The sequence below is a fragment of the Cololabis saira genome, chromosome 7 (assembly GCF_033807715.1).
Source record: "Cololabis saira isolate AMF1-May2022 chromosome 7, fColSai1.1, whole genome shotgun sequence".
Taxonomy (NCBI): Eukaryota; Metazoa; Chordata; class Actinopteri; order Beloniformes; family Belonidae; genus Cololabis; species Cololabis saira.
Genome location: NC_084593.1, coordinates 25039842 through 25065356, shown reverse-complemented (window position 1 = coordinate 25065356; position 25515 = coordinate 25039842). Strand labels below are relative to the sequence as shown.

General features: G+C 42.3%; 1 protein-coding gene across 1 annotated transcript; it reads left to right on the top strand.

The window, feature by feature from the left end:
• The first annotated feature begins 4507 nt into the window (after positions 1 to 4507).
• On the top strand, positions 4508 to 25260 carry LOC133446955 (uncharacterized). Its single transcript, XM_061725203.1, has 10 exons — positions 4508 to 4759; positions 9564 to 9712; positions 11690 to 11822; positions 14670 to 14936; positions 15619 to 15906; positions 16002 to 16147; positions 16226 to 16354; positions 19587 to 19667; positions 19801 to 19865; positions 22748 to 25260. Exons 1-10 carry the CDS (start codon positions 4651 to 4653, stop codon positions 22866 to 22868), a joined length of 1488 nt encoding a protein of 495 aa, XP_061581187.1. The 5' UTR covers positions 4508 to 4650; the 3' UTR covers positions 22869 to 25260.
• The last annotated feature ends 255 nt before the right edge of the window (positions 25261 to 25515 follow it).

The following is a 25515-nucleotide window of genomic DNA, read 5'->3' as shown; positions in this document are numbered from 1 at the left end:
GGCCGATAGTTGAACCTCGGATTCAGGAGGAACAATGTGGTTTTCGTCCCGGTCGTGGAACACTGGACCAGCTCTATACCCTCCGCAGGGTGCTCGAGGGTTCATGGGAATTTGCCCAACCAGTCTACATGTGTTTTGTGGATCTGGAGAAAGCATTTGACCGTGTCCCTCGTGTCATTCTGTGGGGGGTGCTGAGAGAGTATGGAGTCCGGGGCCCTCTATTAAGGGCTGTCCGGTCTCTATATGATCGGAGTAGGAGTCTGGTTCGCATTGCCGGCAGTAAGTCAGACTTGTTCCCAGTGCATGTTGGACTCCGGCAGGGCTGCCCTTTGTCACCGGTCCTGTTCATAATTTTTATGGACAGGATTTCTAGGCGCAGCCAGGGGCCGGAGGGGATCCGGTTTGGGAACCTCAGGATTTCGTCTCTGCTTTTTGCAGATGATGTTGTCCTGTTGGCTTCATCAGACCGGGACCTCCAGCATATGTTGGGGCGGTTTGAAGCCAGGTGCAACGCGGCAGGGATGAGAATCAGCACCTCCAAAACCAAGGCCATGGTTCTCCATCGGGAAAGGGTGGCATGCCTTCTCCGGGTGGGTGGAGAAGTCCTGCCTCAGGTGGAGGAGTTCAAGTATCTTGGGATCTTGTTCACTAGTGAGGGAACAATGGAGCGTGAGATTGACAGACGGATCGGTGCAGCGTCCGCAGTTATGCGGTCGATGTACTGGACCGTCGTGGTGAAGAGGGAGCTGAGTCGAAAGGCGAAGCTCTCGATTTACCGGTCAATCTACGCCCCTACCCTCACCTATGGTCATGAACTTTGGGTAGTGACCGAAAGGACAAGATCGCGGATACAAGCGGCCGAGATGAGTTTCCTCCGCAGGGTGGCTGGACGCTCCCTTAGAGATTGGGTGAGGAGTTCGGTCACCCGGGAGGAGCTCGGAGTCGAGCCGCTGCTCCTTCACATTGAGAGGAGTCAGCTGAGGTGGCTTGGGCATCTGTACCGGATGCCTCCTGGAGGCCTCCCTAGGGAGGTGTTCCAGGCATGTCCCACCGGGAGGAGACCCCGGGGAAGACCCAGGACACGCTGGAGAGACTATGTCTCTCGGCTGGCCTGGGAACGCCTCGGACTCCCCTCGGAAGAGCTGGAGGAAGTGTCTGGGGTGAGGGAAGTCTGGGCATCCCTGCTGAGGCTGCTGCCCCCGCTACCCGGGAACGGATAAAGCGGGAGAAGATGAGTGAGTGAGATGAGATGACAGCTCTTATTAACCTATATACAATTTTTTTTTTTAAATGAAAGGTGCAGCAGTATGAGGTAGACGATGTTATTGAAAGGTGCATTGTTACAACATATGATTGTGGTTATTATTATTATTATTATTATTATTATTATTATTATTATTATTATTATTATTATTAATAATAATAATAATAATAATAATCATCTTTATTACGGACTCAAAAGGCCCACACACATCCAACATACACAAACACACAACCATTACATAAAAGAAAAAAAAATATTATTATTATTGCACAGTGATTGCTATGAATGATGGGAGTTCATCAGAGCAACAGCTTGGGGGAAAAAACTGTTGGAAATAGCCGTTCTAAATAAATATTCGCGTGCTCGCTACACTCACGCGCGCGAAATTTTTGGGGTTTTTCGGGTCAGATCGGGTGTCTATATGCGCAATTTTAACTCTCCAATTAGCAAAATACTGGATACCTTCCCCTGCCTCATCATCATTTGGCTTGACTTGACGCGGGGCCCCACGGCTGCTTGAGACCCGGTCGGATCGGTGATTTTTGTAACAAATTTATCAAACGAGCCTTTCAGAGAGGCATTAAACTCTTCCATTTTCTCTTCCAGACCTCTGAACTCATGACGTCATCTCTGTGCGCGCATCCCAGACACAGCTCTGTGTACAGCTGGAGTTCGCTACTGTTAGTTTACTGTTAATTATTTGAAACATGTCTGAATATTTGTCAAATTCTGAGGTTGTGGACGACGACTTTGAATATGATGGACGTCCTTACCGTTTTGAGCCAGAGTATACGGCTGAAGAGCTCACTGAACGGAGGACAGAGTGCGCGCACAGAGATGACGTCATGAGTTCAGAGGTCTTGTTTACAAACTGATTTATTTGTTACACACACAGCCCCGGATGTAGACAACAGGTCCTGGAAGCAGATCTAGTGATTCATAAAAGAAATGAACGAGTTTCGCGGCAATCATCTGTTATTTAGACGCTGCATCGTCTGTGTCCCGCTGTGCCCCGTTCACTACCGTTATATGAAGAAGAGGCTCGCACAAAACTCCTAATATCTTCCGAAGGACTCCAAATGACACCAAACTTGCCTGGGTGAACATACGACCATAAAAAATGCCAGAAATAAGGTCCAGGGGCCTGTACTACGAAGCGGGATTTGGGGTTAGCGAGGTAACTTCAGGTTTAACCCTGGGTTTTCAGGACTACGACGGTGGTTCACTTCTTAGCGGGGCACATCGCCATGGTAACTTATGCTGAACCGCTAACCTGCTCCGGAGCAGGTTATGTTCGAGATACAGATCGCCGGGTGTAAAAGCACCGCCCACTGACCAATCAGCTCTCTTGGAAAATGACATGGATGACAATGAGTGGAGCTCGGTGCGCGGATCGTGAGAGGATCCCTCCGAACAGAACGCGTATTCAGGGACCACCAAAACCCCTTTGCTTTCCCTGATGAGTACCTGTATGAACGATCCAGAAAAAAAGAAAAAAAAGAAAAAAGAGGTGGAGGAGAAAATAAAAAATAAATCAATCAATGAATAAATAAAACAAATCATCACCCAAAATCCGATGTACAGTCAATCCAAAACTAATACCAATTAAATAAATAAATCAAGAAGAAATGAAAAAGAAGATGCATTTGTAAGGGGATAGCAAAAAAGGGATTTTCAATTTCGTCCCTCGAACATTCTGAGAAGTCACTTTAAAATACTAAATACCCCCCTCCTGAAAAAATAAAAAATTAAATAAAATAAATAAAAAAACCCAATTCTTTGGTACAGCATCAGCACAAGTTATCGGTCAACAACAATAGTTATAGAACCAATATATACAGACTGTCTCAGAAAATTAGAATATTGTGATTTTCTGTAGCCTACTGCAAACACAAAAACAAAAAAATGTCATACATTCTGGATTCATTACAAATCAACTGAAATATTGCAAGCCTTTTATTATTTTAATATTGCTGATCATGGTTTACAGTTTAAGATTAAGATTCCCAGAATATTCAAATATATGTTTATATCCCTATGAATTTACGCATTTATACAGTCAGCGATCTTTTGCCAGCTGTCTTTCCTGCATTTTGCAGCTGCAACTGTGTTGCTTTTTGCCTGTATTATATGCCTATACTCATCATATTTCCGTAAAATTATTGTTTGCTCTTCACTACTGAAATAAGCGGCTCTGACAGCGGACTTCTCCATGCTTGCGATTGGTCATGCGCTGAAAACCCCGCCCCTTTTATGTGCACGCGCTCATATCCAGATTGGAGAAACCTGGGTTGATATACCGAGTTGATAACCGCCGTCGTGTGACCGCTTAGCGTGATTGCAATTGTCCGGGTTAGTGAATCTGGATAAGGAAAAGATATCCTGGATATGTTGAACTTGCTTCGTAGTACAGGCCCCAGGTTGTGAAAAACCGAACTTTCCCTTTAAGTAAGTATATCAAATCCATTTCACTGACAGGGCCATGATTGTTATTAATTTAAATTCAATCAAGATATGCTGAAATAGCCCCAAATAAATATACTTTGCATGTGCTATACATAATGGTTTTATATTAACTTGAGGTTAGGTATATTATCATGGTCGTGACATTAATGGGATAGTGTTGCATAGAGATGTCTAATGATAAAGATGATGATAAAACACAATGATAAAAACGAAATCACATTATGGGCAATTTTTATTATTTCACTTTAGTTTATAATTCATCTTCATTGTGGCATCATATAACACTGTTTTTAGTCATTTTTGTGCACTTTTCGGCTCATTATATTGTATTTTTCTACATATTTGGGAAGCCGAGGTTGCGTCCACATTGTATGACGTCAGGTTTGTTTACATCAGGGGCCGCTGTAATTGGTCCAGCGCGATCACGTGACGCGTCCGAAGCGCTCCTCGACACAGGCGCCGCTGGAAATAGTCCCGCTATTAAAATAACGATGGTGAAAATACTTCCCAAAAATCCGAGTTCAAACTTTTATCCTATGCTTAACATAAATAGCTCTTTTTTTTAAAGTGAAAAGAATTTACACCGAGGAGGTGGGAGCGAGATGAAACGAAAAGGTGGGTGACCTGACGGCCTGTGGGGCGGAGCGATACAACACACTAGTGGCTTTAGGCTGATTTATGGTTCCGCGTTACACCTATGGCGTAGGGTACGCGGCGACACGCACCGTACTACGGCGTATGCTCTGCGTAGATTTAACGCAGAACCATAATTCAGGCTTTACGGTCAGGTTTGCCCTGCAGAGATGGTTGTTTTGAACGGACAATTAAGGACATGGGATTAGTTACTTCTTCCATTTACTTCCACAAAAGCAATTCGGTTTAACAGAGTAACAACTGCCGCTCTTATAGGATATTTCCGTATGCGCGCCTTTCAGAAACGTTTTGACCAAAAACAAAGCACTCCCTCACTGTGCCTCTCTCCGCAGGACATGTTGCGTGTGTTTTTGACAGTTCCTGCTATCTTTTTTGGTGAGTGAAACTCTTCCACACAAAACATGAGACACATTGACGGTATTTCATGTTTATTTACTGCTTAATAGTGTCGGTGGATGGCTGAGAACCTGTTGGGAACAATTTGTACTAAACTACCAGACAGTTGTAGTCTACACGTTGTTCAGATTTTCTGAAAGTTATCTGTATATAAACTGCATGGATCTATCTGTCCGTCACTTCTGCTGCCTATGCTTAGGGATATGTATGAGTATGAATTTGTGGTCTAAACTGTGATCCCTCTACAGGGGCGACTCTAGGATCAGAACTTGAAGGGCAAGACAAGATAATTTCAGTATTTGTACATTTTAATGCAATTTTGGACCATAATTAACACATTTCTGAAAGAAAAGCACAACACCTTTTAGGTAGAGGAAACACTGTGAGTAAAACCAATACATCTAAGAAAAGTTATTTAAATGCTGACCTGCAGCAAAAGAGCGGTGATATGTTTTGACTGTTTCAAGTTCAACTCCATGAGCAGTTAATATTTTTGGAATACTTAATGGTAGCCGTTTGCCATTTGAAAATAACATCACCTTCGATTTACTTGCATTTAGGACTAGTTTAAGCTGAGTCAGATGGGACTGAACAACATCAAAAGAAGACTGCAAGAGTTCAAGAGTTTGCACTACAGAAGGGGATGAACAGTATAATACCGTATCATCTGCATAAAAATGGAAAGCAGCATCTGATACATTGTCACATATATTGTTTACATAAATGGTGAACAGCAGCGGTCCTAATATGGAACCCTGAGGCACCCCCTTTAATACAGGGAGGAACGAAGAAGAGGAGCCAGCAAACTGGACGCATTGGGATCTGTCAGACAGATAGTTAGAGAACCAATGAATGACATGCCGAGATAAACCAATCCTGTGCAGTCTATCCGCCAAAATGGTATGGTCGACTGTATCAAACGCCTTTGACAGGTCAATAAATAGAGCTGCACAGTATGTGTATGTATGTGTGTGGCCTTATCATAGCACCATCAGCCGGTTCTTCATCGCCGCAAACCTTTCAATCGCCTTGCTCTTATCAATGGCGATGTCCCTCTCGATTGAGAGCAAGGTGAGGTTTGATAGTCTGGCCTCATCCATGCTGCCCGGAGATAGTTTTTAATCAACTTCAGCTGCTGAAACTCTTTCCATGTCACTGCTGATCAGGAATGGCAGAACAGCATCTGATTATTTAAGGCTACACTTCTGATGTGACAACTGGCTAAAAGTGAACAGACAACATGCACGCACATACCCGTGCATGACAGGCAGACACACAAGGGGAGAAGGGACTATTTCTTTCATTTTTATTTTTTAAACAACTTTATCCTTATGAACGCAAATGTTATATATTTTATTCAGCACACATCCCCCACACTTTATTCAGAGGCTGTAAATCTCCAACATTGTAGTCCATTATCAATGTGCCTCCCTGTTGCTGGGAAATCAAACCCCTGAAGGTGCAGCAGGGAGACTGGGGTCGTTTGGGGCTGTTGGGTATTCTTGGTCTTTCTGGGAACTTTTTTGATTGTTAAGGACTCGCAGATATTTTCTCCCACTGGACGGATGCTTTAACTACACATGACGTTTTAAATTTGAAGTTGACGAGGCAGATGCTCTGACTTGTTTTCTCAGCGCAGGTGGACATAATTTGCACAGAAAGGTTAGATTTCTATCGTCGGACTCTTTGGGAGACGATGTGTAAAATTCCCGCAGATAATGATAAGCGGATCATCATCTGACGGCTCGCTGACGCTGCGACTGTAACGTCTCTCTTCACCTGTCAAGGCTGATTTATGGTTCCGCATTAAATCGACGGCGTAGCCTACGGCGTAGGGTACGCAGCGCTGCGCACCATACGGTACGCGCACCGCGTACCCTACGCCGTAGGCTCCGCGTTGGTGCCATAAATCAGCCTTCATTCGTAAAGACTGCACCGTATTTTAAATGTGCGCCCCGACCGCTGGTGAAATAAGGATTATTCGGTAATAATTGGACCTAAACAGTGTAGCTGAAACTCACATAATCTGAACAGTTCAAATTCCAGTTCATGATCTGCAGAATGAACAAGTTCACATTCAAGTTATTTATTTGCAAAGATGTTCTACCACGTTCAGTTCAACGTTCTTACAGAAATTAATGTGTTCCGCGTTCTGCTTCGTTACTTACAATAGTTGATACTTACTGTGATAATGAATTAATAATTAGTTCACCAATGAGGTACACGAAAGCATGCAGTTTTCTGCATAGCACCTGGTTTTTCCAAGCCAGCCCAGACATGAAGTGCATTCACCTACGACTTAAGGTGTGTTTGTGTTAAGCCAAAATGTAATTGCAGCGCTGCTCTGTGTGAGCTGTAGCAAAACTTAAAGAAACAAAGACTAGTACCCACCGTAGTCGTGCCAAGGTACTTATCTCCCATTATAATTGTATCACCCAGGTGCGGGAGTGGAAACTAATTCATTGGTAGAAGCCTGGGATACAACTGTAATCTAGGATAAATATCTTGCCACACCAATATTTCCAGAAGTAGCCTAATTCTTAGTTCATTTCTTCTTAAATGTGTCTGTTACGAACATAACCAAACCACCTTATTCCAAATATAATACAATATTATGATACATTTCTTTTCACCAGCAGAGGATGCTACTGACCAAGTAAGTAGGGAGGCTATGGAGAGCCAGATATGCCAAGATAAAACTAAATTTTAAGTAAGGAAATAGGTACTAAGAGCTGAGGCCAACACCAAAGTAACAAAACATGCAGTTCATCTACTGACCAGTGGAGGCTGGCTCCAAAGTGAGTACTGGCATTTTGAAATGTCCAGCTTTACAACTGAAACGTCTATTAACAGCCTGATTTTTAAAAAACAAAAACCGGTTTTTGGTCTCCATAGTTATAATTCACATCCTCTTGTTTTCTGCTGCCAATGGAGGCTCGGCTACTGGTGGGCTATGGTAGGATGGGTTGTCCTACAATAGCCCATTGGGGACCTGTTGGTGCTGGTACTATGGGGAGCAGTTTTGCTGTGTGTGTTTTTTCCCGCCCTCATGGTGTGCCCTCGGTGCTGGAAGTGTGTTGTGGTCCCACTGGCTTGTGCTCTCTTTGGATTCTGGGCTGCCTTGATGATTTATGACGGGCTGGAGAGGAAATCCAGTTCACAGGTGGGAGTCTGGTGCATGACACAGACCCAAAACACCAGTAGCAACTGTGATTTTAGCCTGAAGTACTGGGTGCATTCGCCAACATTAAGTTACAGACAAGTCTTCAAAATTTCCATCTAAACAAGAACATTTGTAAAACATCTCAACTATACATCTATTAGGTGTAATGAGAGCCTTATGGATCTGTCCTATAATTTCTTCAGACTGAACAGTAACAGAGCAACTTTAACATCTGGCTCCCAAAGTTACAAATTATTAGATTAAATGTCTATTAGACATTTAATTTAATAATATGCAGCTTTCAAGTTAGACTCTCAAGTCTATCAAAAGTATTGATAGATTTGAGAGTCTAAAGTTTAGCAAACATTAAACGTGGGTGTGGCCTAAGTGATGCTACCCATTGGTTTGTAAAGTTATGTTTTCAAGCCTTTACTTCAGTATTGATGGCTGCGATCTTGGCCTTTTTAGGAATTGGTTGTTGTGATATTTGGATAATTCGGCAGCTTTGGAGATAGATACAAGAGTTTTGATTGGTCAAAAAAATGTTTAGGGCCAAATATAAATAAACTAACTGGTAACTAATCAAAAAGTGCGTTAGTAGACTCCTGGGAAAATTACTTTGCGTTTCTTGAGAGCTGTTGAGGAACTTTAAGGGTTTTATTGCAACCAAATATATTTGTACTGTAGCCAACACCAATGTGTCTTCAGTGCTTTTCCCTTTTATATTTGTTGTTGTCAGCTTTGAGAACAGGTAACGACATCCATGTTAATGCAGTTTGTGAGCTGACCAGGTATCATGACAACTTCATTGGCATGATTGGTTGTGAGCACAAGAAAACAAACTTCCTACCTGATTGGCATGTCTGCTGCTGCAGTAGAGATGTGTTGGTTCACTTGCAGGACTATTGGTTCTTTGGTACCTAAACAAAGCTTTTACCTGCTGCTGGTTAAAATAAAGCATTATAGCTTCTTTTCACTCTCCACCCAGTCCAACAAAATCCTTGAACAAACATGTCTCAATGCTTTCAGAAGGTGAAATCAGTCAAACATCTATAAATAATTTCTGGTCCTCCATGAAATTATTTGAAACCATAACTGTAACTACTTCATATTCATGTTAGTGAACAACAAAATATTTTTCTGTCCTCATTAGTACAATTAGTGGAACCAGAAGTAATCCTATCCTTTAAATGCTTGGTGTTACCTCTAGTTGTAGGTTAAAGTTACTTACATAATGAGCAGTACGGTGGCTTTGTGGTGAGCACTGTTGCCTCAGAGCAAGAAGGTTTCTGGTTTGACTCCTCACAGGATTCCATCTGGGTAGAGTTAGCATGTTCTTCGGGTACTGTGGCTTCCTCCCACAGCCCAAAACATTATGAATTGTCCATAGGACTGTGTGGTTGTTGTATTTCTTTCGTTTCTTGTTTGTCCCTGCGATGGATGGTGACTTGTCCAGAATGTACCCCTGTTTCCCACCTGAAGTAAGCTAGGATAGGCTCCAGGCGATCCCCATGATCCCCCATTGGAATAAGTGGGTATAGATAATGGATGGATGGATGGACTTGCATGATGTTTTCCTCTTCTCATTCTGTGTACTTGTCTTCTCTTCTCTTGCATAAGGTCTTTCCGATGGTGCGCAATTCTCGTCAGAGTGCTATGGCAAAAGTGTCACAATACCATCTGATTATTTAGGCAGTTTCGACAAAGGAACATTGTATTTCAGTCCAAGGAATGGAGGAACCCGAAGAGTATTAATAGAAAATGGGGAGGTAAGTGATGTTTAAAGTAATGTTTAACTGTGTTTTCTATTTTACTACCTTTTTATTGCAACGCCAAATATCTTATTTAGTGTTCTTTCACAAAAAATGAGACATGAAAGAAATGCTTTCTCTCAGCTAAAAGGGATCTGTTGAAATTAATTTGAGGTGAGAACATCATGTGCACCTGTGTGGACTCTCTGACAACTACCCCAAAGTATTTGTTTTGTAGACAAAGCTGATTACGTGGTGGTCAGCTAAATTAAACATGAGATCTATCATTTATATACTATGGGGTAAATCCACAAAAGGATTGCGCGGCTTTTGCGGCCGCTAAACCGGTGCAAATGACACAAAAAGAGAGCGTCTAATTCACAAAGCACCCGCAAAGGGCGAATTGCTCCACAAACTGCGCTGCCAAGCAAATAGTGGCATTGTGCGCCTGTGTCATTTGCATGCATGTAAATTAGGTAATATTCATACAGTCGGCGCAAAATTGCCCCCTTTCTATGCAAATAAGCCTCATTGCAAAAACCGTCTAATTCGCAAAGGCCAGCGCTATTTGCCACACGCAAAAATAGTGGAGCAAATACCGTCTTTCAGAAGCGTGTATTAAACTACGCGCAAACTCACTCCTCACTCCCCATCTCTCTGTTTCTCTCTCTCTTCAATGTCCTTCAAGCCTGTGTGATACTGAATGATATTAAGGGTGAAATCTATAGTCAGACATGACTGTACACAGTCAGATCAAGTGGGGTTGTGGACTTATCTCGGATTTAAAAATAAAAATAACAGGAGCTCAGGATTCATCCATACAGTAAGGGGCTGCTTTATTACAAACAATTCCACCATATAAACATATAAATCTAGAATGTGTGTGTTTAACAGCTTAATAATGTCATCACATATCACAACATATATCAGACTTATGATAAAATAGCGCTGATCGTGTCCCTGTGAAGCTCAGCGTCAGTCAGGACTCTCAGCTGCTGCTGGAGATACAGCCGCGGTGAGTGGGCTGCCACCCGTCCCTTGAAATACGGAATTGTTACGTAATTCGGAATTAGAATTCATATAAATTCATATAATTCCGCCCTTGCGCCTCACAGCGTTTTATTTTCACTCACTTTATTTTTTATTTCTGCAGTTTTTATCATGGACCAATGTGTGTGCAGAAATATGGAGAACACTGGAAACAGCTCCGCTCACTTACTCAGACAAGGGCAAATTGCACTCAGCCGCAAAACTTTATGGCCGTGTTTGCGCCGGCATAAAATTAGAGCAAAATCTTTTATGAATAGGACCTTAAGGCGGGGCAAATTGCGGGCGCAAATGCGGCGCAATTCACAGCGCTATTTGTGGGCGCAATCTGTTCTTTGTGGATTTACCCCTATGTATGATGAAGTCTGTCACTTTTTTTTAAACTACATATCCTATATTACTTGTATACACACAGCAGTGTCATCATTTGTACTTGTTTTAGAGACTGATACTCATTACACTAGGTAGTGTGGAACCCAGACTAAAACTACTGACACTTGTCATTGGTAAAGTGCACTAAAGCTATATGAGTTCCTGATCGTAGATCCCCTGCTCAGCAGGCTATTTTCTGTGCAATAACATTAATGAGGTGCTTTGCACGGACGGTTAAAATACGGGTGTGTAGAGGACAGGATATGTGACATATCTGTAAGTCCACTTTCCAGAAAGACTGTAAAGAGACCATTGACAGACGATCTGTTTGCATCCCTTTTTTAAATGTGGCTACTTTTATTTGTCACGTGCCATTATCACCTTTTGTGCACACATGCACTTAATCCAATGCTGTTTTCTGGATCTGAAATATGATTATGGTATGTCTATATATATATATATATATATATATATATATATATATATATATATATATATATATATATATATATATATATACATATAATATACAGTATATATTACAATTAATTTTACAATTAATTATTTCTTTTTCAGGTAAGGGACCCCCGCATAGAGGTTTCCGGGAGCTCAGTGATTTTGACACATTTGACTGAAAAAGATAATGGAAGATTTGGACTCTTAGGCGCTGGTGACCGTGTATACTATATGGCCACACTGGAAGTCCTGGGTGAGAACCTTGCACTGTACTTTCATTTCTACATTTCCAGTATTCTTAAATAAAAAACTCAATCTGCAGAAAAAGCCATTACATGTAATTTATTAAGTCATTTGATCCTTTATTTAACAGACATTCGTACAAAGGAACGAGTTTTCAGTGAGCAATGAAAATGTAAACAACATTGGAAGAGAGGCACATTCAACATTGTAGAACATCATTCTTTCTTTTCTTCTTTTTTGTAAATCCCATTTTTATCACCTACCTAAGTATCAGTCCTGGGCATTGTTCTCCATCTGCCAACCCTGGGCCTCCTTCTTGGCCCTGGGCGCCCCGGCTGGCCAGAGAAGGCAGCGTACAGCCCAGGACTGCTGCATGTTTTTGTGAGGGTAGCTCACATTAGCTACCCAAGGGAACATGGGGAGAACATGCAAACTCCACACAGAAAGGCCCTTTCAGACATGAGGAAGTAAACATGCCCTCAACACCCACAGCATCCCCGGCGAGAATTGAACCCAGGTCCTTCTAGCTGTGAGGTGGCTGCACTACCAGCTACGTCCCCATTCTTTCTTTTAATTTCACTCTTTCTACTTGCAGTTTTGTTGCAGTTTTCACAATAAAAGAGATTCACACGTCTTGTGAAAATACAAGTTTCCAGCTACTTCAGAGTTTATGATCATGATTGCCAGATTGTTGTCTGTATGGTATTACGTATTGTACGTTTTCAATAGAATACACATCTGGACTGCACAAACGCCGCACACTCTTCATTTATGAAGACATCCTGTGTAAGTGATGCAGAATTATTCTGCTGAAATGTCAGGACTCTCAAACGTCCGCAAGTCACCCTTGATGCCATGGACACTGATGCACTGCCATGTCATCATAGATGCTGGCTTTTGCATTGTTCACTGATAACAACTTGACAGTCTCTCATTTTTAGGCCGTAGTATAGTAATATTTTGCTCAGACCTTTACCGAAGTAAGCTGAAACGTGGACTCATTGGACCAAATACATGCTCACTTTCCTTTTGTCTCAGATGTACTCTTTCCCAGGAAACTTGCTCGATTTTCTGCATTGGCTGATATGGTTTCCTCCTTGCGTAAAACAATATCAGTCATGTTTATGTTCTGTAGACGTAAGGGGGAAAAAAATCAGTGTTTCAAAATTTCAAATAGAAAATTTTTATTTTTTTAATTGATTTGGCACAAAGGGCCTGATTTACTAAGATCCTAAATAAAGAGTACTAAATTGCGTGTGCACTGAAAATGTTTGCACGTGCTGTTGTTGTGTGTTTTGCGGGTGATCAACTAAGAATGCTTGCGCAATTGATAACAGGTTCAAACCGCAGTATTTAAATTAGGTGTTGCGTGTCTTACGGATTGCACCATGGAGAGTTTGGATGGAAAGCAGGATATAGTCGCAAGCGCAAAATGAAATTTGACGCGTTGGAGTTAGAGATATTAGTGGAAGAGGCAAATAAACACATTCATGAACTACAGCAAAGAAATTTAAACATTACCAAAAGAAACGCAATATGGGAGAAAATCTGCAATAGAATAAATGCAGTTGGTCACACAAAAAGAATGGCAGATGAGGTTAAAAGAAGGTGGCAAGATATAAGGCGAAGAACTAAAGAAAAAGTGGCCTTTAATAAAAACTTGTGCAACCATTTTTAAAATAGCATGCAGCAGAATAAAGACTCTCTCTCTGCGTATTCTTTGATGTCGCCTCCTTGCCACTGTTGTGCCGTATTCAGCACCCCTGCCGTGAAAAGCACCCCCTCGTCGCGGGAACGCGCATGTGGAGAGGACGCTATAAACTACTACCAAACGGACATATATTACCCACAGATCCCTTATTCACGAGTAAATGTCAAAAAGGACTAAATGCTCATGTTTAATTTACTACAAATGACAACGTACACACAATGACAAAAATTATATTCTCATTCCGTGTCACGTTCTGTTTAGCGTCCAGTTTTGTGTTAATGATTCATGTTTAAATGCGCTCATGGATTCCACAATAGTCATACTTTCCCACATTCACAGTCACAGATAACAAAAATCGGGTAAATGGTTATTGATGTCATTAATTAATAGCCTGCTTACTGACAAGGGGGTGCTTTTCACGGCAGGGGTGCTGAATACGGCACAACACCACAATAACAGCAGCCATTGGTGCGTAATGCTGAGCAGATTAGCACCTTCCTTTCGAACGTATTAAATACAGACGCAATCACAATCCCCGCAATAACTTTCAGGCTTGGTAAATCTCATTGCGTGTGGTAAATGGAGATATTTGCATTTTCCCCTCCCAGTATTTAGCGATTTCTGGCGGGTACGCCCCATATTGATTATTCATCAGGGCAAAAGTACTAAATGAACAGCGTGTGCTATTTTGCTCATTTGAGAGGCGCAGTCCTCTTTGCACGCTGTTAGTAGATCAGCTTGCACATTGGTTTGCGTGTGATGTCAAGTTTGCACACGGTTTTACGCACGCAAACCTTTAGTAAATCAGGCCCAAAGTGTTGAACTGATATCCGTCCTTGCTTGGGAAGACTATGTTTTAGTTGACACTCTATTTGTGCTGACATCCTTACCTCTCAAACAACAGTACTCTGGTGATGTTAGTTGAACAGCTCATGAACTTTACTGTATATCCTTATGTGTGTCTTTCCCAGCTTTTTTTTGATAAACTACATTTTCAAATCAATTTATGAATGTAATTTACTTCATACTTTCAAATGACTGATTTACCTTTTCCCCCCTTAAACTTTAGAACATTTTGAAACTTTAGCTAGAAATTGAGGTTGTGCATCAAGCTCAACACATGTTCTTCCTAATATACTTTTTCAGATTGTGCTGATGAAAGGAACGTGCAGTATGGGGATGAAGTGAGGTACAAGTTCGACACAAAGGTTGAATTCCTGGAGTTCACTCCCCAGCATTCTCTAGACCAACCAGTGATCCTGTGGAATCGCACAGATGCTAGGATTAGAACAAGAGGTCAAGTGAAGAACAATGTCTGGGTAATGTCCCGTGCCACCCAGGCAGACAATGGCTACTACAACTTCAGGCGAAAAGACAAATATTTGGTTTCAAGGCTTCATCTTGAGGTGAAAGGTAAACTTTGGATGCTGATCTACCTACCTACCTAACTACCCACCTACCTACCTACCTACCTACCTACCTACCTACCTACCTACCTACCTACCTACCTACATACCTACATACCTACCTACCTACCTACTGATGAAGCATTGTAGCACGTGGCCCCCTGCAGGGCTTTGAATTGGACTCAAGACCTTTGAGGTAGCTACAGATTCCTACCCCCCGTGCAGATCCCGACACCTGGAAGTTGGTTCAAACTGACTTGAATCGCGGGAGCACCCTATGGGGTGATTTGGAAGTCTGTGACAGTCATGCCAAATGTCTGATAATGACATTTGGCCACATATTCCACCCGACTGTGAATTGCTTTTGTCTCTCGCCTGATTTGTGTATTCCTGTTAAACTTCTTGTATAAAAACCTGGTTACAACATCACTCGAGGTCAGCCCACCGACCAAGACACTGCGTCTGTGTAGGTCTGCTGACCGCCGGTTGAATTAAATCTCTCACCCCACAAAGCGGACTTCTGAACTGGTTTGATAAATTCCTCAACACTACCTACCCACCCACCTAATTGCCTTCCTTCCTTCCTTCCTTCCTTCCTTCCTTCCTTCCTTCCTTCCTTCCTTCCTTCCTTCCTTCCTTCCTTCCTTCCTTACCTCCCTCCTATCTAACAATCTGTTTCTCACACACAGAGGTTCACAGCCACTATGAGGGAGTACCGCACACAGTCCTGAGGATCGATTATCCTTGGACTGGTGGAGAATGGACTGTATTCTATACGTCTTTGGAGACACTACACAGGGAAATGGTGATTAAGAATGGCAATATAGTCTGGAGAGAACATACGTTCTCTAGGAGAATCCATGCTTTTGAAGAAAATATTGAGATTGATCCCTTAAAAGGCACAGACGACGGCACTTTTGAGTTCAGAGATCCACAAGGGAACGTGGCTTTGCTTGCGCAACTTAGTATGATCCATGGTGAGTTACTGATCATTTCTTTACACGTGAGGAAAATCACAAATGATTCTAGCTGAAAAAACTCTCTCCTTTTTATTATTTTTGTATTCATACAGATGTAAGCGGCATAGCTTCTCTTGTTGCAGTGGCCATTGGGGTTTTATTGATGGGGATTGTCTGCTGTTGCTGTTGTAAAAAAAAATGTTGTAAAAAGGACAAACCCACTTCTCAGACTGAAGCAGCACCTAACGTGTATTATCATGTAAGTATTTCTTTAAATAGATGCCAAGACCATGTGGTTTACCTTATGTTCAAATTTTGATTTAATCACCAATTACAGTCTCCAGATCACCCTTCAGGCACAGCATCACCGGCTGCACCAGTTCCACCGTATTCTTCAGTTTTCGCTAGAATGCCGGTGGATACTGCAGCCCCTACAGCGCCAACAGATCACTCCCTGGAGCCACTGGTAGGTTCCCTGTAGATGTATTTAAAAGGATGTGGCACACTTCCCTTATGTTACAGTGGTAAAGACAGAGAGAGTTGTGTATCACCATTATTATGAAAATTCTAATTAATTTAAATTCAAAAATACTTTATTAATCCCTGAAAGGAAATTCATTGTCTAACTTAATAATTTAAGTATCTTCTAAGAGTCATTATAGAGGATTATTGCTGTGGGCAGTCTCCTGTAGCGGTCTATCTTGCATCGGGTCAGAAGAAGCCTCTGACTGAAGATGCTCAGTTGCTGAATCACTGGATTGTGACGAGGATGCTCAGGGTTGTCCCTGATCTTCATTTCATGAAATATCCTCCTTCGCACAATCAACTCAAAATGCTCCAGAACAGAGCCAGCCTGCTTTATCAGTATGTTCAGTTTCTTTAAGTCCCTGGCTCTGATGCTGCTCCCCCACCAGAGGCAGATGTGATTGCACTCTTTACGACAGACTTATAGAAGATGTGTAACATCTTGCTGCAAACACTGAAGAACCTAAGCTTCCTCAGGAAGTAAAGTCTGCTCTGGCCTTTCTTCTAGATAGCACCAGTATTGTATCTCCACCCCGGTTTGCTGTCCTGGTGAACCCGAAGTATTACAGTTTTTCACAATTGTTTAAACACATTTCCTGATTGACTACCTCACTTTCTCAAAACTCTAAACACAAATTACAAAACTCACACACAAAATGCAAAATCCTACACTTCTACCAAACTCTTCACTAAATGGTATTTCCTTCTCAAATGCCAAACACATACATCATTTGAGTAGACATTTCTAAGCACCCACTGAACACTGATGTGCAGAATGGAAGACACTATAGTATGAATGGAAAACACTATATGAATGAATGAATGAATGAATGAATGAATGAATGAATGAATGAATGAATGAATGAATGAATGAATGAATGAATGAATGAATGCCTCAGTAGAATCAAGCATTTGTATGTTCAGTGTTACACCTTCAGCTGTTGGATGTAATGTATCACCATATAGTATTCTTATGTATAGGCTACTCAAATGGAAAACAACACACAATTCTTTACTGTAACAACAAATAATATTTTACAGTATTTGGACTCAAAATGTGCAGTCCACTGGACATCACAGCAAGCTGTGGATGAAAACTTGACAGAAAATAGAAACAGAACAAAAGTATTAGGCTGCATCCTGCCTTTCATCCCTGGCTGGCCACAGGACCTCATCCACGTCGCAGGCGATGTTCTCCCTGGCCAAGCAGCAATGTTCTCCCTGGCCAAGCAGCGATGTTCTCCCTGGCCAAGCAGCGGGGGAAGAATCTCCTACAATGCCGCATGAAGCCTTGACAGGCCTCAGCAGAGACATCGCCACATGCGTCCTCCATGGCCTGCAGCAGTGGGATCCGTGTCTGAGGATTTCTCTCGTATACCTTCCATCTCCAGGCAGAGAAAAACTCCTCAATTGGGTTGAGGAAGGGAGAGTATGGAGGGAGATATAGGACATCAACATCTGGATGGACCCTGAACCACTCACGGACCAGAGCAGCCCGGTGGAAACTGACATTGTCCCAGATAACAAGGAACCTGACCAGCTCTGTGTCCTCCATCTGGTCTGGCTGGATAATGATATTGTAGAGCTGGTCCAGGAATGCTAGAAGAAGTGCAGGGTTGTAGGGGCCAAGGGTGGCATGGTGATGGAGGACGCCGTGGTGATTGATGGCAGCACACATTGTTATGTTCCCTCCACGTTGGCCAGGGACCTCTGTGATGGCACGCTGGCCAATTATATTCCTCCCTCGGCACCTTCTTTTTACAAGGTTGAACCCCGCTTGATCAATGAATATGAATTCAATGGCATATTGCTGATTGCATATTGCACAACAGCCTTTGGAGTTTAGAAATGTGATTGACTGTGTGTTCTGTGTGAATAGCGAGAGAGGGAATTCAGGAAGAGTGTGCAGGGTATTGGGAATTGTGTGTAGTGTTGTGAGAAATGTGTGGTATGGAATGGGAATGTGAGTCTAGAGCAGTAAATGTGCTTGGAGTTCAGCAGGATTGGTTCAGCCACCTTAAAAATGGGTTTCAGGTTATGCACATTGTGTCTGATGTTCCAATAAATGTGTTTAAACAATTGTGAAAAACTGTAATATTCCTCCACCATCTCTACTTCTTTTCCCATGATGCAAAAAGGGTTCGACTTAATCCTGGCTCTCCTAAAATCTACAATCACCTCCTTTGACTTGCTCACATTCAAGATGAGATTATTGTTTCCACAGTTGTCTGTACTCAGTCTCTTGTCCACCATTGATAAAACCCACAAATGTAGAGTCATTGTAGTATTTCTGCAGATGACAGGACTCTGACTGGTACTGGAAGTCTGAGGTGTACAGTGTGAAGAGGAATGGTGAGAGTACATATCCCTGTGGTCCTCCTGTGCTGCTGACCACCTAGACAAATAACCATTCAGTTTCACAAACTGTGGTCTGTTTGGCAGCTAGTCAGTAATCCAGGTGATTGTGGAGGCATCCACCTGTGTCTTCTGGAGATTCTTTGATAGTAATGCAGCCTGGATGGTGGTAAATGCACTGGGGAAATCAAAGAACATGATCTTCAAAGTACTGGCTGCTTTGTCCAGGGGCAGCAGCATCTTCTGATGTGCTAGGACAGTGTCTCCCAACCTGGGGTCCGGGCCCCCCCTGGGGGGGCGCCAGAGATCTCTGGGGGGGGCGCGAAACTTTGTCTGCTTTGAGGATATGCAGTTGTACAAATTATATTTGCGCATGTTAAATAAATAAAAAAATCATAATAACACAACTAATGGAATACAGTAATCCAAGTCTGTATAAACCCACTTAGCTCGGCTCACAAGTAGGGGGGGCTCCAAAGAAAAAAGGTTGGGAACCGCTGTGCTAGGGGACAATGATGGAGGAGCAGCATGATCCATGACTGAGGTGGGCGATGAGACAGCAGAGGTGTGACAGGGAAGCTGTGGGTCTAAGGGAGGATGGCAGGTCTGTTTGGCTGGGGGCAGGAGAGGCGGACGTTGGGGTTACTTCTGGACTGAACCTGTTGAAGATTGTGTTCAGTTCTCATTGCTTCCGTCCAGACTTCCAACTAGCTGGTCTTCCGTGTCCTTTTTTTCCTCCCCCACTAGCTTTTTCATCCCTGCTAAATACTACAATATTGCCAGCATCGATTAAGTTACTTTTTCCTTTCTTTTCACAGAACCAGAGCCAGTACCAATGGTACCAACCAGTAAATGTCAACGTGAACCCTCCTCAGGCAGAGTTGACAAACCAATCGCAGGTAGAATTCCACCAGGATCTAAAAAAATAATCACAATCACAAGACTGATTTTTGGACACTCACATTTCTGTCACTGACACTAATTTTCATGTTATTTTTTTTCTTTTTCTCTCTGCTTAACTGATGTGTCCAGTTTGCAGCTCTAGCTCCAGCTCCTACTTTTGGTTTGGACCTTCTCTCTTCGGATTCTGAGCCGAGGTTTGAGCTGAAAGGCCTGAACTTTCCTTCTTCTCCTCCTCTCAGTTCAGATACACCTTCCTGTAATGTTTACGATTCAGAGAAACTAAACTTCTTGTAAAGCGCATGCTTAACATTCTTGTGAGGTCCAGGTAAAATACACTATTATTTTGTGTGGACTTTGCAAAATACACAGTATGCAGATATAATATAGTATATACTACACAGTATTATAATACAGTTGTAAATACACAGATTAAAAACCATAGAGATTTTTAGAAACATTTTGTTCACATTTTATTTTTCAGGGAGTTAAAACTTATAAATGATTTATATCTGATGTCGTTGACACATAAAATGCTCTGGGAACAAACGTTATACTATATATCGTATATTTTATCAGTTTGCCTTGTTGTGGTTTAGTTTGCCAAGAAGGTTGCAATCAAGAAGAAAGTTAATGTCATTTCACTGAGTTATAAATTAGTTTAAAGGTCCCACGTTATGCTAGTCCTAATTGGTTTATTCTTGTGGAAAATCCCATTAAATACTCTATAATATGTTCTTTCCCACTAGGGAAACATAATGATTTTAAAAGCATAAATGATGATTGTTATAGATAAATCTGATAAATAAATCCTTGTAACGTCTGTATCAGTCTGCACTCTCTGTACAGGTCAAGGCTAAAAATGAGTAGTTTTGGTTTAATCCAAGTGGCCAGGGCTACATTCAGAGATGTTCACAAGTCTTTTTTTGCAAGTCCAAGTCAAGTCTCAAGTCTTTGGTCACGAGTCCAAGTCAAGTCTCAAGTCTCTAAAAAATAAGTCTCACATCTCTTCTGGTTGTAATGAGCATTCTATCATCTGATGCTATCCGGTCTGCTAAGAATACTGCACAGCTATATCTGAGATATTCAAAGCATTTACTGTATTATTATCATCACTCCTTTATCTATTAGCATACAGTATCAGTACTGATTAGTTGTTTGTAACAATGATAATCTATTGTAGGGCTGCAGCTATCGAATATTTTAGTAATCGAGTATTCTACTGAAAATTCCATCGATTAATCGAGTAATCGGATAAAACATATTTTTGTTTAGTTAAAGAGCGATTATAAATATACATAAGATGTTAGATGTTAATTGACATCACTAAGACTAAATTATATAATACAGTAGGTTCATGGCTGTGCATTTAAAAACCCTGAACTTACACCAGTTGACCAAATTCACTGCCTTCACTCAAATAACTAAGGATCTTACCAAGAAATATTCTTATTTCTAACCTAAAAATGCCATTACACCTGATAACACACATCACTTAAAAGGTTAGGTGTTTTTCCCACGTGTTAAAATTTAACTTTCATTTGTGTCAAGCAAATTTTAAGTTCTAGTTACGTTTTAAGTTAGAGTTTTGGCAGTGTTCAAAATAAAATTATGAGACCTGCTGTATTGGAGCACATTTTCTTTTAGTTAAAACTGTAGCGGGAACAGATGTTTAGAGGAACATATGTATGTACCGGGTGAAGGCTGATTTATGGTTCCGCGTTACAACATAGTTGTAGGCTACGGCGTAGGCTCTGCGTCGATTTAAGGCGGAACCATAATTCAGGCTTTAGGGGAACATATCGGAGAACAACCAGAAGAATATAGAGTGGATTAAAAATAAAAGTTAAGCACTGAGCTACATGTGTCTCCCGTCTGGGCCATTGCAGACTCATTGCCTGAGCATGATGTTACTAAAACCAAACATACCCGCCATCTCTTTCTTCTAACTTTACGTGTGCGGCGGCAGCGCGTTGTGTCGCATTAAATGTAGTCCGGGCGTAATACCTGCTTTGAGCTGGTGAAATTAAACGAAAAAAATAAATAAATAAATAGATAAATTAAACAATTCCTCGAGGCAGAAAAAAATCCTCGATGCTAACCTTCCTGTGCGCTAATGTTACTGACCTATCCGGGTGAGTTTTCAGGTGCCTGATGAAGTTGGATGTGGTTGAACCAGCATCCTTAATTTTGGCACTGCAGAACTTGCATTCAGCGCTTCTTTTGTTGATGGCGCCGTCTTGTTTAAAGTTTTTGTACCAAAACGTAATTACAAAGGGTACAGCAGCAGCTGCAGGTATGCCGGTCGCCATAGTGTTACCGTCATCTGAGGTACTAGTGCGTGAGGCGCGCACCCGAGGCGTAATATGGTTACCATGGTTACCATGACAAAAAGGAATGACATTAAGCTCGTCAGATGTTTAAAAGTTTCCTCAATGTTAATAGGCCAAAAAAATAAAAAAAATAAAGATTGTTCACGAGTCCCAAAACACGAGTCCAAGTCAAGTCTGAAGTCTCTGTGTCCTATGACTTAAAGGGGACCTATTATGGCCTCTAATACCTATTTTAAACAGGCCTTGAATGTCTTAAAAACAAACTTTTGATTGTTTTTGCTAAATAAATTAGAGAGCCCTGTCTTTATCATCCTTTTCTCTAACCTCATTATCTATGCAGGATTCTGAGTGGGCGGGGCTATGATAACGAGGCACTGTGCTGATTGGCTGCCTGAATGACGCGATACACCGCTACGAAAAAATGTCGGAAGCTCCGGCCGGCGGAGTTAGTTTGGGCGTGGTTTCACACATCGGAGGCCAACCTATGTAAATTGCATTTTGGTTACTTAACGAAAGGGAGCAGAATCTGAACGGCTCGTAGAAGCCACATCACACTGGATGGATCATCCAGGCGGCTGTACAGACACTGCAGAATTTGGTTGCTTTCCTCCTTCTCTGGGTCGGCAGGCTGAGGGGAGACTACTTTATATATGTTAAAGCAAGAAAAAACCTGTTTTTCATTGTTCAAGTGTCAGCTGTAACATCATCACAGTAACTTCTTTCCTCTCTCACATCCCTCCCTTCAGGAGGCTGGAGGCGCCCGAGCCCGAGCCGTCCCTGCCGTCCGCCCCGCCGCCCTGGACCATGGAGCCGCCCCCGTCCTACGACACGGTGATGAACAGCCAGGACCCCAGTGAGCAGCTTTAACCTCTGTGGGACGTCCCTCCCTCACGACGGTGCCTTTGGTCTCCAGCCCCCAGCCTTACATGACCCTCGCGTGCTGCCCGTGGCCTCGCTGCAGCAAGACCTGCTGGCCTCCAGACTCACACGGATGTAAAGAGCAACAATCAAAACCCAGTTCTGCTCAGGCTCCCCTGCGTGAGACTCCACCACGAAAGAAAGAAAGAGGATCACGGAAGAGAAAGCACTTATTTGAATACAGAGACTGAATGCCTTTTTTGAAAAATACGGTTTTAATCCTTCAGGTTTTTGATCGTTTTATACACCATCCTCTTGTCATTAAAGGGGACATATTATGGCATTTAATGTATATTTTAAACAGGCCTTGAATGTCTTAAAAACAATCTAAAGCTTGTTTTTTCTACATAAATCAGAAATTCAGCCTCTGGGCCATGTCTCTAGTTTTACCGCTTCTAACCCCTTTTTCTGTGCTCCATTCTAAGGGAAGGGGGGGGTATGATAATGAGGCTCTGTGCTGATTGGCTGCTTGAATGACGTGTAGCAGGGGAGGAGAATAAACCTTGCTCCGGGGAGAAGAGCAGCCGGCTGCATGTCCCATGCCAGGGAGCTTCTGCGACAAAATAAAATCCATTGCTTTATTTTTTTTGTATTAGACTATCCTAACTGGCCGCGAGTTTAACGATTTCAGCGTGGACAGAGAGCGTCCGATGTCACACGTGATAGTCGGACGCTCTCATTCAGTTACACGGTGTAAACGGATCTTAAAGCCTGATTTACGGTTCTGCGTTAAATCGACGCGTACCCTACGCTGTAGGCTCTGCGTTGGTGAAACGCAGAACCATAAATCAGCCTTTAGTCACCTCGTTTTCACACAGGAAGATTTATAAACAGGTACACCACAGTTCTTTACTCCAATTCCTCAAGACAAATGAATCATGTTAACTGTAAAGAAATCACAACACTGAATTTTCACACATGACAACTTTATTGTTAAAAAAATCAAACATAAGTTGTATATAAATAACATGTATGCACTATTGCTGGCTCAAGGAAGGACTGTACGTCTTCTGAATGTGTCGTTGAACAGCTTCAGGTGCTTGGAAGATCTGAAATCATGAACAGAAGAAAAATATATTACGGTACCCGTCGGGGCTCCTCACCGGTCCGGTCCGTGAGCGGCCCCGGAGCTCCGAGCTAAGCTAAATACTTAGCCCATGCAAAGATCATACTCATAGACAAATATAAATAACATAAAAAACTAACGTCACTTTCCGCTGACTCGTGTGCAGTTGCCGGGTCCGTACTGTGGGCACTGATCCTTTTATGAGGGTAAGTGTCGATGCAAAACCTCATCTTAACTGTCCCTCGCTGTGGAAACAGCCACCGCTTCTAAACAATGGCTGAAGCTCCAGCCGGCGGAGAGAGTTGTGGGCGTGGTTTCAGCAGCGGAGGCCGAACCTCTGCGCCTATGGTGACGTCACCCTAGGCATAATATGTCAAAACTACCTTTCACAAATCAGTATCAAAGATGTATTATTCATGGAGTGGATGTGGATGGTAAAGTCTCTTGTGGAGTCGTACGTTTTGGACCACAGATTTGTTCTGGGGAGCAACGGTGATCAACGCCCATGAATTCTTTTTAATTTTTTTTTTAACTTTCTTTTAATCTTTGAGTTTTTAGCTCCAGTGTTTCCTCAGGGGGGTCGTCCACACTAGGAGGTGTGCCTGCTCTGCCCATAGGGGTGTCGTCATGGGGGTCCCTCAGGCCCGGGGAGCTGGGGGTGGGACTCCACCTTCTGTGTGGGGTCTGCCCCGGTCTGTCCGGGTTGGGGGGGTCTCTGTGGCGATGCTCCTTGTGGTCGTGGTCGGTGATGCCTCTCAGTGTGGACGGCCACCCATAGGTAGTGTTTTCCTCACCTGGATCGTTAGTGCTAAGCCATGTCACCAGTCCACTTACTGTGTGTGTGTGTGTGTGTGTGTGTGTGTGTGTGTGTGTGTGTGTGTGAGAGTGTGTGCACATGTGTATAAGTGTGAGTGAGTGTGTATGTACGCGTGGGGGGTGGGGGGTGGGGGGCGTATGGGATGTTTTAAATTGTGTTTTCTGATTGTTATTTTATTCTGTGTGTAAAGCACCATGTGTTGCATTCATACTGTATGATTTGGTGCTATATAAATAAATAAAGTTTAAGTTTAAAGACAAAAGCTGTTGCTGGATGCTTTTAAATGGAAAATAATGAGTTTAAAAAACAATGTACCTGTTATTAGTGTGAGTGACTGGATGATCTTTCATTCACAAACCAGTTCACTTTACAGTTCAGGGTTTCCCCTATCATTCATTTGGAAGGGTGGGGTGCAGATGTGGTTGCTTGAGAGTCCAGTCAGCGAAAGCAGGTTTTTTTTTTTAAACAAATGGATTGAACTGACTGCTTGAATGAACATTTTTTTGTTTTTAAGATGTTTACATGACCACTACAAGGGGTTGTGTTTTTTTCTACTGCTGCCAGATACTGTAATCCAAAAGCTGGACAAGTGGTTTTGCTGTTTTAACATTTATTAAATCTTAAATTTGTGTGAAGCTTTTTTCTGTTTTATTTTTATTCTGTTTTTAATCTGGATTTTAACAACTACTACATCTATGTAGGGCTTTCATAAC